Source organism: Melospiza melodia, chromosome 21, assembly GCF_035770615.1.
Source record: "Melospiza melodia melodia isolate bMelMel2 chromosome 21, bMelMel2.pri, whole genome shotgun sequence".
Lineage (NCBI taxonomy): Eukaryota > Metazoa > Chordata > Aves > Passeriformes > Passerellidae > Melospiza > Melospiza melodia.
Genome location: NC_086214.1, coordinates 13,552,721 through 13,569,058, shown reverse-complemented (window position 1 = coordinate 13,569,058; position 16,338 = coordinate 13,552,721). Strand labels below are relative to the sequence as shown.

The window sequence follows — 16,338 nt, the reverse complement described above, 5'->3', positions numbered from 1 at the left end:
TGCCCTAATTCTTGTTTACCTTGAAGGGATGGAGAGCACAGTGCCAGCTCTGCTGGGCAATGTGGCAAACACCCCCTGCACCCAGGGGAGCACAGGAACAGCTCAGCCTGCTCTGGATGTGCTGGGAACTCGGGGTTTGCATCAGGAAAAGATCAGGAAAAGCCTTCCTGGGCTGGGTGGGGAGGCACAGAGGCTGCTGTGTGCCCTCCAGTGTAGCTGTGGTGGTTTCATTGTGGGAGTTTTACTCAGTGAGTAAACTCGACCCAAATGGAAGAAGCAGAACACGGAGGTGTGGAGGGGTGGTGGGAGATGCTCCTGTGCACACAGGCACCCTGTACAGGAAGGTTGGCTTCACAGGGAGGCTCCATGGGCACCTCTCGGGTCTGTGTCCTGCTGGCATCATGCACTTGGACAGATACAGGATGAGGCTTAAAGTTTCCCAGAAAAAAAAAAATTAGGTTTGGTCCTTGTGCTTTCATGGCAGCACAGTGCTCCAGTTTCTGCAGCACCACCCTGGAGATTTTCTGGAACCATTGCTGGCTCTTGCAGGGCACTCAGCCTGTTGGTGACACTGTGAGTGACCAGGGGCTGTGCTGGATCTGAGCAGCTCCTCCTGGAAAAGAGGAGCTGAAAATCCCAAAGAGGAAAGTAGGAGGAATGACTGGAGAATACTGAATGTTCTTGTGCTGGATCACTTGCATTAAATTCAGAGACTTTCTGAGTACAATTAATAGTCATTTTATTTAGGTCACCCTGGTTTTGTTGCTTTAAATGTATGCCTCCATTAAAGTGGAAGAAAATCAAATACATTTATCTCCGTGGAGCCTTTTGTGAACTGGCTGGGCATATTTTAAATAACCCTGGGAACTGTTAGGATTATTAAAGCCTTTGGCTCCTCCAGGTTTTTTTTCTTTCCTCCTATTCTCCCCTATTCCTCCTTCCAGGCAGTGAGTAATGAAGTGGTAGAGCCCTTCCTTTTCTCAGAGCCCCAAGTGGATTGGAAAAAAAAAAAGAAGTTAAATAAACTGAAGCCCATTAGTTAGGCTTTATGTAAGAAACTGGGTCTACATTGGCTGTATGGATGGGCTGTGCTGGGACAGAGGAGTCTGGGGGCCTGAAGTGTCCATTTGTAACCAGTGTTCACTGGCAAGCCTTTGTTTTCTTCTTTTTATTAGTTACCCCGAGTCCTGAGGCTGTTCATTTTGTACCTCTGGCTCGGTGCTGGGAATGAGTCTGCATTAATCAGCTCCTTTGGGCTCCACGTGAGGAGGCTGGGGTCTGGGTGCCCTGGGTGGGATGGCTCAGCCTCCCCTCCGTGCGGGGGCATCCAGGGCCTCGCTGGGGCTGGGGTCCAGCTGGCACCGTGTGATGGGTGACGGCCAGGCCTTGCAGGCGGCAATCCACCTTCCAGTGCTGCTGCTAGCCCAGGAGAAGCCTTCCTTGCCTCTTGTGTGCAGAGCGAGAGCTGCCAGGAAAAGCCTTCCTTGCCTCTTGTGTGCAGAGCGAGAGCTGCGTGTTCCGAGCTGCGACCTGGGGAAGCTGCAGCTGAGCGTCTCTGGGGCTGGCGGAGGGGTTAATGGGGCGCTCACAGCCCTGGCTGTGCTCGAGTTTCGGCCGCGGGCTGGTTTCCTTCCCCTCCCCTGACACGGGGATGGGTTTGCTCAGAGCGGGGTTTACTGGCGGTTACCTTGGCCGTGTCCCTTCTCTCTCCTTGCTGAGAGCTCGAACAAGCCGCTTGTGTTTGCCTCGCAGAGCACCGTGAGAAACGGGCTGTGTGTGTGAGGCGCTGTGGTTTGCTCATTCTATTCAGCCCTTTGTATATTCAAATTCTTCTAGTTTGAGTTCTTGCTGTTCTGCCAGATTTCCATACCATTGATGGGTTTTCTGCATTAATAAGTTTCTCTCCTCCCTCCCTCCCATACCCTCGCCACCTTTTTGCGACTGGTGAAAAGTTTTTCTGCCCTCTCCACATTGATTTTCCTCTCCCGCTTGTCTCACCAGCTCTCAGATGTTTTATTTTGCAAAGCGTTAATAGAATTTTCCTTTTGCCACCGCACTTTATCTATTCAGGGGGTTTCAAGAAGTCTCATTGTGTCACTGGGCTATGGAGGAGAGAGGCTATTCTTCTGCCACAATGGCTGCCCTAAAAAATAACGCAGGGTGGGGTAAGCACAGAAAGGGCAGAGACGGAGATAAAATGTTCTGACCTTAGGAAAGAGAAAAGATAACCAATTAGACATTGTTGAAAGGGCACCAGCTGGCTCAAAGAACATCCCACTGATCATTTTTTCTTCCAGGCATACTTGGGCCACGACTGAACTCAGCTGCAGAGGCGCTGCCCCTGTGCAGGTTTCATGTGTGCAGTGTCGGGGCTGAGCCTTTTGCAGGGGCTGCTGCCCAGCCCTGGTGCCAGCAGTTGGTGCTGCTGGAGGGGGCAGTGCCCGCTGCAGGGTGCCTGTGCCCCCGGGGGCCCAGGAACCTCCCTCCAGGATTAGCCCTGCAGCCCCTGCTTGGTACGGCTAATAGGGATTTATTTGCATGAAAATGCGCCTGCCAAGATCATCATTGCAGCTTGGCACACGTGGCACAGAGCCCTGCTTGCCCAGGGGATGGCGGTGTGTTGGGCAGGTGGGAGAAGGGGAGGGAGCTGCAGAGCCCAGGGGAGGTGTCATTTATCAGGACAGCCTGCACTCAGGCTGGGGGACAGGGCACATCCCTGTGCTCCTGCACATCCAAGGAGCTGGATGTGCATCCTGCCATCTCTGGCATGGGGATGGAGAGGGAAAATCCCACATTGAACCTTTTGCAGCAGGGGCTGGGTGGGGACAGAGGGTGGCACTGGGTGCTGTGATGCCCCAGGAAGCAGCAGCAGGTGCAATCTGTAATTTTTGGTTCCAGTGAGGCCAAGACCTGCGAGAATGAAAAATAAAGATTGCTGAGCAAACATAACCCTAGGGCAGAGATAAGCAGGGTGAAGGGCAGCCTGGTCCTTATCTGCCTCCTGGTGTTGCTCATCCTGGTGAGTTTTCCCCCTTGGAGGGCAGACAGACAGCAGGACACAGGGCTCTGTGCTTAATGCACTTTGGGTTTTTCAGTGCATCAGCATCTTTGGATATCAGGAGAGCTGCATTTCTGCACCCTCTCAGGCCACTGCTGGCACTTTCTGCAAACCACTTGGACTAAAAAAGTTAAGAAGAACTTAAGCAGAGACAGATTTTCAGATGAATTTGAGGCACCATGTAAGGTTTTGCTGCACTGTATTTTTGTACAATCTCCTGGAACTTATTACAGCCCTTCAGAACCTCAGGGAGGTTCACCTTGTGTTTTCAGCACCTTCCCAAGCCCTTTCTCCCCAGCCAAGGCTGGGAAATTTTTCAGAGACAGAGGCTGCATGTCTGTCTGTTGCCTGAGAGGACACTTGGAGGGACAGGTGGACCCTTCAGTGGCACTGTGTGGGATGAGGAGAGCATGGAACTGCATTGTAAATCACTTAGCTGAGATAAATGATTTATAGAAAGCCAGAGTACAAGCCCCAAGGAAATACAGAAAAATTACTGGTGGGAAAAAACCCCAAAAACCTCAAACAAACAAAAAATCTCAAAGCCATACCGCAGACAAGCAGTGGAGTCCTTTAGAGGATGAAACCTTGTCTTTAAAGTTCTTCTTCCTTCCTGCAACACCTCGTGTAATTCAGTGTTAGAGGTTTCATCATCCCTGAGTTTGCAGCAGAGGATTGCAAGTGTAATTTCATCTCAGAGCTTGCCCAGGCCATGTCCAGGGGTACATGGGCCCACCTGCCCCAGCCCTGCAGCCTCAGAGCAGCAGCTCGGGGTGTGATAATCAACCCCAGCACCACAGCCTTGTGCCATAAGTGCAGAATTTTAGGTGTGGCTGCACAGATTAAATGGAGGTGGAATAAATCATGCAAATCCTAATGAAAGTTGAAAGCAATTTGGTTGCACTTCAATACGTTTCATCAGTCATCTCTCTGTGAAGTGGAAATGCCGAGCCTGATGCGAATTAAAGTTTCTCCCTCCTCCCTCTCCCCTCTCTCCTGCAGCTTTTCAAAAGCCCTTTTGAAAACCTCTGAATACCTTTCTTGGCTGACCAGATTTTACCCTGCTCATACCTCTTTTAACCCAATTCTCAACCAAGACAGTGACTCTAAATTTGGAGGAGTCATGGGCTCGATTTGCATGCACACTTCCTCCCTGCTTGGTCTCCCTGCAGAAGGGAGATGAGGCACAGCCGGGGATTGATGTGCACTGGGAAAGCTGATGAGATATTGGGCTGTTCAGGGCCAACATTTCAGTGGTCACTGCTTTGCTTCAGGATCAACAGGATCAACATTTCAGTGGTCACTGCTGTGCTTCAGGATCAGCATTTCAGTGGTCACTGCTCTGCTGCAGGATCAGCTGCCAGCCAGGGCAGGGAGGGGAAAGCAGCAGGTTTCCAGCAGGAGGAGCTGCCCCTGGCCAGAACCAAGGAGTTGTGCTCCTGCCTGTGCCCTCCCTGGTGTGTGTGTGCTGTGTCTGAGTCGGTGCCAGCTGTGTTAAAGCACAACTCTCCCTCTTTGTCTTGCAGGTAGAGGATGCCATGCTAATGTTTGACAAGACGACCAACAGGCATAGAGGTAAGAGGGGCTGGGGGCTCTGAGCTCACAGTGTGTGGCAGCTTCTGCATGGGGGAGCAAAAACCAGATCCAGTGAGATCTGAATTTAGCCAGTGGCTAAATCATGGCACTGAAGCCTCTGTCCTGCAGGTAGCACAGGAGTGGTGTTGGCATGGAATGCCCCAGGCACGTGGATTTTCTTGTTAGGAGTGGCTTTCCTGCTCAGTCTAATGGCCAAAGTCAGGGATTGTAGTGGAAAGTTCAGCAGCACTGAGCAAAAGCCTTGCTCAGGAAGATGAGCCCCCCCAGCCAGGGAGGCTCTGTGAGCAGCCAGTGCCCTTCCATTTGTAGCAGGGACCTCTTCAGAGCTCTTGCTCAGGTTGAAAAGTTCAACCCGTGGCAACTTCCTTTTATATCCAGGGAATTTTCCACCCTTCCCCATGAAATCCCCCTTAAATGGGCCATAAATACTGCTCTCCATTCAGGGTCTCAGCAATATGTTTGTGGCATTTAGAAGCTGCTTTGGTGCCGGGACAGGGGCCCCATGGTCTGGGGACAGCTGGGGGCCTCTGACACAGGCGCAGGTGTCTCCGTTTGCTGAAATGTCCCCAACCCGGGGCTGGGTTCCTCCCTGGCTGTGAGCTCTGCTCAGATCCCAGGCTGGGCTCCCCCTGTCTCTCTGTGAGCTCTCTGTGCCCACCCTGGAGGCTCTGCAGGGACAGGGCAGCAGGGCAGGGCTGTGTGAGCCCTCCTGTGCAGGATCCTGCCGCTGTGCCCAAGGTGACCCTGCCCTGTCCCTGGCTCTGTGCTGCTGTAAGCACTTCCAGGCAGGAGGGCACGGTGAGTGTTGGTGTCTGAGCTCTGGGATGCTGAGCTCTGCTCCAGCAGCCCTGCCTCAGCCCTGCTTCAGCATTTCTGGGCTCTTTGGGGAGCCTGCAGGCTGCAGCCTGGGTAATGAGCCCCGCAGGATGCATTCCTTGTCCACAAACATCTTTGCACTGACTTTCCAGCAGCAGAGGCCTGCTGAAGATCAGGGCTGCACGTCTGGGGGGCGCCTTAGGTGCTGTGAAACCTTTTGGGTTTTCCACAAAGGGCTTTTATCCTACTACGTGTGTTGAAGATGAGAGGCAACAGGTCATCCTTTCTTATTTCCCCTGAGAATTCTGTGAATTGATTTCATTGACTAATTTTTTTATAGCTTGTTTTTCCTACATGCAAGCCATGACATTTTGCTCTGCATTAGCATCCCTGTGTGAGCTCCTGGATGAGGTCTAAGTGGGGAGGAACTAGAAGCCCCCGAGGACCAAGAGCAGGCTCCAGATGCCCCTGGGTGCAGGTGATGTTACCCCACAAGCTCCTGTGCCCCAGAGGCAGACTGAGCACCCAGGTCTGTCCCTCTGGGGCAGGTTGGGCTGGAGTCCCTCTCCTGGTGAAGGAAGGATTCTCTGGCACTCAGGAGAATCAGCTCTGCTCGGGAGGTGCATCCCAGGGAGCAGCCTTACTCACCCACTGCTGGGAGAGGGGCAGTGCTGCCTGTTTGTGGGGTTAGCCAGAGTTCTGTGAGCAGGGAAGAGGAGCTGCACAGCTCCCAGGGACAGAGAGGGCTGAGCTCTGAGCCCTTACCCTGCCAGCCGCAGGTGGGAGGAAAACTCAAGTACAAAAGGCAGAGTAAGAGTCCTCTTCATCTTCACACTTGAATCTCTCCAGCCTTTTGTGGCATTTCTGCCTGCTCTGCACAGGTAGCTGGTGCTAATCAGCCTAATGAACTGGCCCGGGGCTGTGGTGATGAATGAAGTGAGTTCTGCCTCTTCCACCGCCGATAAAATCACCACAGACTTTACAAATTGTGGCACTCTGATTGTGGTGGGAGCGTGTTTAAAATGCACTAGTGTGCAGCAACAGTGTTAATGGCAATTCTCAAAACCACTTGTGGGCTGCAATCTGTATCTTCAAATTAGCCAGGGGAAGGAGGAATGGCAGATAAAATATCCGCTGTGGTTTGCTGCCCTGGTCTCTGCCTGCAGTAATCACCGTGGGCACGGGAAGGGAGAAGGATTAAAATTCACTCCCACTGCTAGAAGGTGAGATAAATTCCCTCGCAAAAAAACGGAGAGGGTTTGTTGGCATAATGCTGGCACGTGTGGGTTTGGGGAGTGTGGGACTCACCTGCCCCAGCATTGTTCCGTGGAAATGCAGGATTGAACCAGGCAGAGGAGAAGGGGCTTTCAAAACTGCTCACCCTGCCTGGAAAACCCCACACAGGATAAAACTTCATGCCTGGCATGGAGCACTTTGTGTCTGCACTTGGTCTTGGAGGTCTTTTCCAGCCTTAATGATTCTCTGATTCTATAACCTTAGAAATGCCATCAGGCCAGTCCTGCTGTGTCTCTGCCAGGGGTATTTTAATGTCCAGCTATTCCTGGATGTTCTCGAAGGAAAATAAGACTCAGCTCCTGCATTTCATGCTGATCTGTTTAGCCATATTGAAGGCAGGCTGCAAAATCTGTGTTTAATTGGAGTGGTTATGTTTTGGTGTATTGTAGGCAAGACAATCCCTAGAATCACTGGGATGCCTCCTTCCAGGGGTTCTTCTGGCTGTGGGCACACAAAAAAAACAGCATTTGATAAGTAAATATCCCTGGGTCAGCTTGTTTAGGTGCCTTTTTTTTGGAAAGAAAGTGTTGGTGATCCTCCATTTCTGAACTACTGTATTCCTGCAGTCTTCTAAAAACCACACACAAAAGTTCTCCCAGCATTCTGGCAGATCACTTCTGTCACTTTTCTTCACTGCTTAAAATTTCATAGAGCTGAAAATTACTGGGTCAATCTTGAAAGGATTCAGTAATTGGAAAGAAAGGGGAAAAAAAGAGGGTGGTGTTATTTTGTTACCCTTGCAAAGTGCAGATAAAATCTGGAGTTCAGCATTAGTTATTGATCTCTGGGGGTGGAGGGAGCCTGGCAGGATGATGATGTCCTTCTAACTTCATTATGGAGAGGAGCTCCAGGAAGCATTTCAATGTGCTGGGCCGTGCCCTTGGGCTGCGTGAGGGTTTGTGTTCCCAGCAAAGCTGAGCAGGAGCTGCAGCCCCAGCAGAGGAGGAGCAGGGAGGGAGGAAGGCACGGTCAGATCAGTGCAGGTGCCAGAGTGGCTGTCCTGAGCTGATCCCAGCCTGAGGGCAGCCAGGACAGGGGCTTCAGTGGTTCCTCACCTTGGTCCCAGCCCTGTGATCCCTGCCCAGCCTGTGCCCATTCCCTGGGTGCCCACAGCCTTGAGCCACCCCAGGAGCTGCCCAGGACCCTCAGCACAGCAGCCCCGTGTCCTGGGCTCACAGAAAGCCCCAGATTTTGAGTGAGTGACCCCCCCAAGCTGTAATTGCAGCACTGAGTGTAATACTATATGTTTTTCAAAGCCGTCCAGCCCCCAGAGTTGTTTTCACATCAATTAACCCTCTTGCACAGTTAAGGGTGGCAGTGGAGAGAGGAGGGAAGTGACAACGTGTGATTTGGACTCCTTTAATCTTGAAACTAAACAAAATTAATGCCAGGCAGGCTGTCTGCAGGGTACAGACAGCATCATGTGTTTTGGGGGCTCAGACGTGCCCAGGGGTGGGCGCTGAGCTCTGTGCTCACTCACTGGGGCCTTTGCAGGGTTCTTTTGTTCCCTGGGCTTGTGAGGACTGCCCAGGCAGGGCTGGAGGGTGGCTGGGCATCCCTTGGGCTGCCAGGCCCTTGCAGGGGGCACCAGGACATTGCTGGTACCCTCGTGTGGCATCATGGTGTGCCCAGGTGAGGTTTATGTGAACCCACAGAGCTCAGGCTGAAAGGTTGGTGCCCCCATCCCACCAAAACCACAGCACAGGGGCTCTCTCAGGGAGGAAGGGGAGGGCTGAGCTCCATGGCTGTGCTGTGCCCATCCAGCAGATTTCAGGCATGGCTGTAATTGTGCAGGTGGGAGCAGTTGGCACAGTGGTTGTGATTCTTGGGAGAGTCAGGAGCGATGCTGTTAGGGAGATATTGGCTGTGCCTTGGCCAAGGAGGAGGCTTTTCTGAGGAGAAAAATAGCCTTTTGTGTTCTGTCCAGCTGCCAAAATCTCAGTTCTGGAGCTGATCTCTGAAGTTGTAATTGACATTTTTATAGATGAGATATAAATATAATTAAGTCACTGCAATTATTTGTTTATCGCCATCTCCCTCAAGTCAAGCAAGGTCATGTGCATTTAAAAACTCATCCCCAGGCAGTTTTGAGAAAAGAGTAGTTAAAATATATAGAAATAATTGCCTAATTTGGTCATTTAGAGTGTAGCTTTTCTTGGCAGCAGCCTGGCTGTAGCACTGAGCATCCTTAGAAGTGCTTGGAGGGCGATTGTGCTTTTGGGAGGACAGGGCTGAGGCAGAGCTGCTCCAGCAGGTTTGACCCACAGCTCTGGGGAGAGCATCCACAGTGATGCTTTTTTAAAATACCAGTGCTTTAAGGGCTCTGGATGAGGAGTGTGCCACGAGCTCTAAATGGAGGCAGTCTTGTTGTTATTGTTATTGCTTCCCGAGGTGAGCTGGGCTGATATTCCCCTGCCAGCTGCATCACCTCTCAAATGGGGCTCCAGAGAGTGCCAGGGCTGTGCTGGGCTCCCTCCCTGAAACCCATCCCAGGGACTGGGGCTGGAATAGAGAGTTTAACCCTTGGTGATCTCCTCCAGGGGATCAGGGGAGCAGCAGCTGCCCACAGGGCGTTTGGAGAGATTTTTAAGCAAATATTTGCTTCTGAACTTCACGTGAGGGCTGCAGAGATTCATTAGTTAATATTATTTACCATTTACACACCTATCAGTGAGCACCATCAGTCACACCTGTCTGTTTGGATTGCAGCAGTGACATGTGCCATGTTAATATTTTATATGTGTGTGTTTTTAATATTACATCCAGCTTATAAATATTCATTTCTTAAACACATTAACGGCTGCAAGGCTGCAGAGCAGCAATGACACCTCTGCTCCGTGTCACCAGTTCTCCTCTAGCTGGGGATCCAGACTGGGAGCTGGGGTGGCAGCAGCACGAGGGAGCTGCTCTGCTTTCGGCGATGGGGGACACTTCCCAGTATTCCCATTTGGCACCAGTTTGTCCCCCTTGGGCTCTCACCAGGTGTGGGGGCTGTGAGTGTCTCACATTGCCTGTGTCTCACCCAGCTCTTGTGCTAGTAAACACAAAACAAAAAGGAAAAGCTGCCAATTCTTGGATCCTTCTCCTCTGTCATTTAATTTCCTGGCCGTGCTTGTGGCTGCTGCTGGGGGCACCTGACATGAGGTGTAAAAATAACCAGAGCCAGGCCAGTGTGAGCCCCCATCCCAGCTCAGAAGGGCGCACCAGGCTCCGGCCACGCTCCTCCAGGAGCTGATGGAACCTCTCAGGTGGTTACAGCCATCCCAGCCCTGGCCTCACGCTGCATAATGCCACCTGAGGCTGGCAGTAATTGCCCACTCTGTGCTGTCTGTCAGCCCTTATTGCTTCATTTTGTGCCCATAATGAAAATTCCATCCAGGGGAGGAGATGAGCGAGCAGCTGCCCCAAGGAGGAGATGTCTGAAGGAGGGGAGAGGCTCCACCTGAGCAGCACTCAGGAGGGTCTGATCTCTTCAGGAAACGTAAAGTGAGGGCTGTGCCAGTATTTCTCAAGTTTCCTAGATGATGCTCATGGTTCTGTCACACTTGCAGGGGGTGAGCCTGTGTTAGAGACACCACGTCGTGTGCCCAGCTGAGGCTGCCTTGAGCAGTGAGGTCATTCAGTACGAGCTCAGTTTGCCTTCTCACTGTCTCTGTCACTGCCAGCTTGAGTGACAGGGAAATTAGCACAAATCCTGGAGATCTCTGAGCAGAAAGAAATCCTGAAAGCCACGGATGAGTTCTTGCTTGTGAATCTACCCAGCCCCTTTTGCTTCCCGAATGCAGGAGCCAAGTGATTAGCAGGGAGCACTCTGAGCCTTGTGGGACTGTTTGGAAATGTTAATTGAGGAAAGGCCAGAAACAGGAGGAGAACAAAATGCAGCATTTCCATAGACGGGCAGTGTGCATACAACAGGCAGAATTAAAATCAGCCTGGTGACCTTGAGGAGAGAGACAGCTCTCACAGCGTGCCCAAAAATGTGATATGGAAACAGGGAGAGACTCTGCCTCTCTCCCTCCCTGGTGTGTTGGCTCCTTCTCCCGTGGATCACAGACTGGGCAGGGGGAGCTTTTGTTCTTCACACCCCTGTGCTTTCTGTCGGTGGGTTTGGTAATGAGTCTTTGGGGTTTTTGTAGGGAAGGTGAGGAGGGTGCTGCAGAAAGGGGCTGCTTTGTCACCCCACAGTTTGTGTTCTCTGCCAGCTGCGCCCAGTGCTGCTGGAGCCTTCAATTGTACAAGGTCATTGCCATGTGTAAAAGCCTCCTGGTGATCTGTTCAAACAGATAACACATCCCCTATCCCAAAATCTTGAGATTCAGCAGAAACAGAGGTTACACAGATAATGCTGGCAACGAAGCTTTGCCCCTGAGCCTCTGTCAGAGCAGGCTCCACCTCTTGCTCTCCCCATCCTCACATCCCTGGTGTGGTTTCAGTGTTGGGAGTGTGGGGAGATGCTGATCCAAGCTGTGGGTGCACCTGGGCAGGTACCTGAGCTCAGGTGGGTGCTATTGCTCCCAGGGTTGTCTGTGCAAGGCAGAAGCTCCAAGTGACTCTGCTGCCAAAGAGGACTTGTCAGGGGGTGGAAGTGGAAGATTTCTTTAATTAGTTTGATTAAATGTCCTGGCACGGAGTGATTTTTGCTTATCCTGTATGTTTTTTGTATATATAAGCTAAGTAAGAACATCTGGCACTTTTTTCACTGGAATAAGTTGAAAAACTGCTTCTTTCAGAAAACTGCAGGTCGGCACATTTGGGCTGTGGGTTTTATCTTTTTAATTTATTGAGTGTTTTCTGGACCAGAAAACCACCTTCAGCCAGGGTGGTAATTCACAGATTGCTCCCCATTTTCAAACACCTTCCCAGGTCTGAGAGCTTGCTGAGTTCTGTGCTGTGGGAGGAATCAGGAGTGAGCAGATCCAGGGCCATCAACCCCCCTCAGCCCTCCTGGGTGACTCCAGACCCCTGTGGGAACGGAGCCCTGTGTTATCCCAGTGAATCCCAGGTCAGATGTGGAGTGGGAACGCTGGCTGTGGATCCAGGCTGTGTCTGTGGCTCACACTGTGACCACAGAACCGTCTCTCCATGTTCACTCTCACTGGGACCAGTGCCAGCCCCAGTCATCAGGTGGGGTTGAGAGGTGGCTTCGGTCACAGCAGTGCCCTGGTGGGGAAATGTCCCTCCCTGCCCCTTGCAGGAGTCACACATGAACACACGTGTGCTCCACACGTGTCCACAGAGCCCTGGAAATCAGGGCAGGAGAATTCGCTTCCTTGTGGCGACAGATATTCCCCTGCCAGCTCACGGGGAGCTCAGATGGGCTAAAATCACTTTAAGTCTTGGTGGGGGCTTGGCTTTTGCCATTTCTGTTCCTGTTCTAGCAGCTCTGTTCCTCCTCACCCTAAACCCAAACTGGTAAAGAGGTAAAGGTATTTGCTTTTGTGCTGCCTGCATGCAATCATGGGAAAAGGAAAAAGTCAGATTACGGAAGTGTGGGGTTTGTTTGCCATTCCCCCACTCCTGGTGGTGTTCCACAGGATTTCCCTGGCCCCTTGTCCCATGCAGGGCAGGAGCCAGAGGGTGATCCAGAGCTGCCCCTGTGGCTCAGCAGGTTTGGGAGCAGCAGGAGGCTGTGGGAGCTGGGGATGGGCTGCAAACCTGCCCGGGGAAGGAGCAGCTGCAGAGGGAAGATGGGAGCAGCTGTGGGCATGAAATTAGTCATTCTATGAAGAAATGGATTTGATAAATAATAAAACAGTGGTATTAACAACAGATGCTTTCCAGGTCAGATGACTTTGATAAAAGCACCCAACAGCCGTGGGTAATGGTATGAAAAATATGTATCTATATTTATAGATCTATTTATATGAAAAGGCATATAAATAAGTGTGTGTGTATATGCTCTCTGTAAATGTACCTGACATTTTATTTCTGGTTTAAAATGACAGTGGAAGTGTTGCTGCTCCCGTTCTTCACAGGCTTTTGAGACTTGTCAAGAAAACCTGAAATTTGATCAATTCCCCAAACCCAGAGCTCCCTCCCCTCCTCTCCACAGCACAGGCTCCATTTGTTTTTATATTCATACCTTTTCATTTTGATAACTGTTTTGATTTGTAAAATACTATGCCTTATACAATGTTTCCTCTATGATGATGTAGTGTGCTCTTCTTATCTTTCACCTTAAATCTTTGATAAGAGCATTTTAAAAATGAAATTGCTACCTGGCACCATTACACACTCCTGGCTGCCTGCCAGCAAAGAGGGAGCTGCTGGAGGGGAGAGGAGAGGAGAGGAGAGAGGCTCGGGAGAGGCTTCCGAGGGTGCAGGAGCTGGGTTGGGATGGGGGAGGATGAGGAGGGGGAGGAAGCAGGGCAGGAGTGACCCTGCCCAGCGCAGGTTTGCGGGGTGCAGGTGCTGCCAGGGTCGGTGCCAGCATCTCTGGCCTTCCCCTCTCATCCCCTCCGGGTTCTGCATTGCTCCGGGGGCTGCGCTCACAGGGAGCCTGCAGGGTCACTTCATTTTCCCCCGGAGCTCTCAGGCTGAGCTTTGGCCATGGGATGTTGGGGTAGGGCAGCCCAGCACTGCTGGAGCTTCCTGCACGTCCAGGCAGTTGAAATGGTTTTGGATAACTGCTGGAATGTGATTTATCAGGGGGGACATCAGCAGTGGGAATGTCAGTAAATAGAGGTGTCTGACGTGGCAGGTCATTTTTATTTTAATGTGCTGGATTTAATGAACTCTGGTTGTTGTAATTCATGCAGTGGTGGAATGCATCCATCCCCCTCCTGATGACGCTGGTTGCAGCTCTGTCCTTAGTTAGTGCTGTTCTCATGGCAGGAGAACTCTCCCCCTTGCACTCCCAAAGTGCCAGGGCTTGGCTGATAAATTGTTAACATTTAACATTCAATACTATTAGCCATAAACGCAGCTCAACACTTCCCCAGGTCGTTCAGGCATTATAAATTATTATTATTGTTATTTATGGGATCTCTTGGGAGGGTGTTTGCAGAGGCTGGAGGTGTCCCCAGGTGCTGGGGACGTGGCTGTGGCCATTCCTGCCCTGGCACCTTTGTGGGGTTGGAGAGCAGCGAGGTCAGAGCCCCACATCTGCTGCCAGGTGATTTAACAGCATTTGTGTCCAGCCTAACCCAATCTATCTCACCTCACTGAGAAGAAAAAAAAAAAAATAATCCTGCATCAAAATTACTGCTTTTGGAACTGTCTTGTCTCTTTTGAGTGGGAACTGGAGACAACTAGACAAGCTTCAATGGAAGCGAATAAAGAAACGTTACTTTGTGAACACAATCTGCTGGTACCAGTCACTTCTCAACAGCCATTCAATCAAAATGCTAATGGCAAAGGCAACAAGGGAGCGAGGTTATTGTAATCCTAATTGATAGGCTGCAGGGATGGGGTTTGATAAGTGCTGTTGAAGAGATGTTTTTGAAATATGATTCCCTTTAATTACAATGATACTAATAAAAACTGAACAAATGATTTAATGATAGTTTTCTAGGTAGCAGCCCAAAGATTTTTGTTCCAGTTATTTTGGGAGTTGTTTTTTTCTTTTTTGAACCAGAAATTATGGAAATCACCTTAAAAATAAAGCCGTAGTGGCAGGTAGTGACTTTATCTCGACTTGCGTGGCTACTTTGCATCAGAATTAATACTGTCACATCTGAAGCTCTTGAATAAGAAATCCAGTCATTTATTTATACAATAGACTTTGCTGAAAGCCCACAGTTGAAGCCACATTGCATGTAGGAATGCATTTAATATCCAATGCTTATAATAATTAGGATCAATTATGCCAGCCAGGATTTGAAAGTACATTTTGAGGGAGGGGCTGCAGGGCATTCAGGGGTTTTACAGCAGGGCTTGGGTGGTGTGAGTGGAGATCACTGGCACTCAGCAGCAGAAAGCTCCAAACTCTGCCAGGGCAGCAGCATGTCCCGTGGCCCTGCAGGGTGGGAGAGCTGTGCCAGTGCTCCCTGTCCTGTGGCTTGCCTTTGCCTCTGCCAACAGGAGCACAAGCAGGAAGGGCAGGTCTGTCACTGACAGGCAGCCTCTGCCTCAGCTCATTTTTGATGATTTAATTGATAGCAAAACAAATAATTTTTTTGGGGGGGTGTGTGTTTTGCTGTTGTTGGCGTGGGCAGGGGCTCCTGGGACGGGGAGGATGCTCTCTGCTGCCTTTCAATTTGTCAAGCTCTCTCTCAAAGATCTGCCAGAGAAGAAAGGGTAATTAATAGGCTTGAAGTCATTTCCGATGTGTCAGTATTTCTGCCTTGCTTCCAAGTGATAATGTTGGCTGGCTCCAGGCCCCCGGGGAGCCTTCCATCTTATTAACTTGTCTAGGAGAAACAGAGAGTGGGGACAGCTTGGGCCACTGGGTGACATGAAATAAGGATTTGTGCTGCAGCGAGCTGTAAACACGGGGGCCAGCTGAGTAAAAAGTGGAAAGGAAAAAAAATAAAGGAAGAAAAAGATATTAAAAAGGCCACTGGTCACAAGTGCAGCTGATGGAGGGGGGATGTGCTTTATTTAGGGCAGCCTGTCCTCAGTGCATAGAGCTGGAGCTGATATTGTGCTGTGTCACCCATGGCCAACTTCAGCGGGACCTAAGCTGGGTCCGGGCTCTGTCTGGGTCCCTCTGAGTCCCCTGTGGTGCAGCATGGGGCTCTGCTGCTGGAAAAGCTCGTGTCAGACGGGCTGTGGGCGTTTGTGTGAACCAGAGGTGAAGATGGGAACCTGGGGCTGTCCCGTGCCTTGGGTCCCATCCTGCTGGAAAACCTCGTGTCAGATGGGCTGTGGGTGTAGTAGCGTTGTGTGCTTTATACAGGTTTTGCTGTAAAGTTGGTTATACGAGGCTACACGTGGGGGTGTTTGTTTGAACCAGAGGTGAAGATGGGAACTGTCCCGTGCCTTGGTCCCATCCTGCCCTGCATGCCCAGGGCACACAGAGCCAGCACCCCGAGCAGCTCAGAGCACCAGGGGCTGTGGGGGCCCAGGCTGGGGCGCTGGAAGGGGGCCGGAGCCACGGGCGGGTGCGTGTGCTCGTGGCTCTGCTCCTTGCCAAGGCTCCTTTGGCAGCTCCGTGGCGTTTCCCAATCGCGTTTGGGAACTTCGGTGTCAGCCTGGGGACGCTGGGGGTGCGGGTGCCTTTGTGGTCAGGAGAGCCTCAGGGACGGGGCAGTCCTGATCGCCTGCAGAGCCTGGGGCACTCTGGCACTTGCACAACGCCCCAGTGGAGCTGGGCAGCAGTGATGAGGTCCCTGGTAGGGAGCAGTGCTGTGCCATGGGGTCAGAGAGCAGGGAAAGCTCCCCCGGATGTTGGTGGAGTTCAAAACCTGCTCTTGGAGCCCCTCGAGTTGTCCCTGACCTGGGGAGCTGTGCTTGTGTCTGGGGAGGGGGCTGCAGGAGGGGCTCAGAGCCCTCAGGGGGGCACTGCCCCAGCAGGGTCCCTCAGGCTGCACACTCTGTCATGGGGAAAGCAGCTCTGCTGGGGTGTGGTTGGAGGTGCTGGGCTCCAGCTGCCTTTGGTGTTGGTAACAGCTGGCACACAGGCTGGAAAG

The 16,338-nt window shown here is 51.5% G+C and overlaps 1 protein-coding gene across 12 annotated transcripts in view; it reads left to right on the top strand.

Moving 5' to 3' along the window:
* MSI2 (musashi RNA binding protein 2) overlaps positions 1 to 16,338 on the top strand; it is a 197,812-nt gene that overhangs the window by 114,068 nt on the left and 67,406 nt on the right. For all 12 annotated transcript variants that reach the window (XR_010030231.1, XR_010030230.1, XM_063173856.1 and 9 more), the window contains exon 7: positions 4,585 to 4,633. Coding sequence is in view for 10 of the 12 variants with exons in the window: in XM_063173856.1 (XP_063029926.1) it covers positions 4,585 to 4,633 (49 nt within the window). In the remaining 2 variants the exon portion in view is untranslated. The remainder of the gene's footprint in view (positions 1 to 4,584; positions 4,634 to 16,338) is intronic.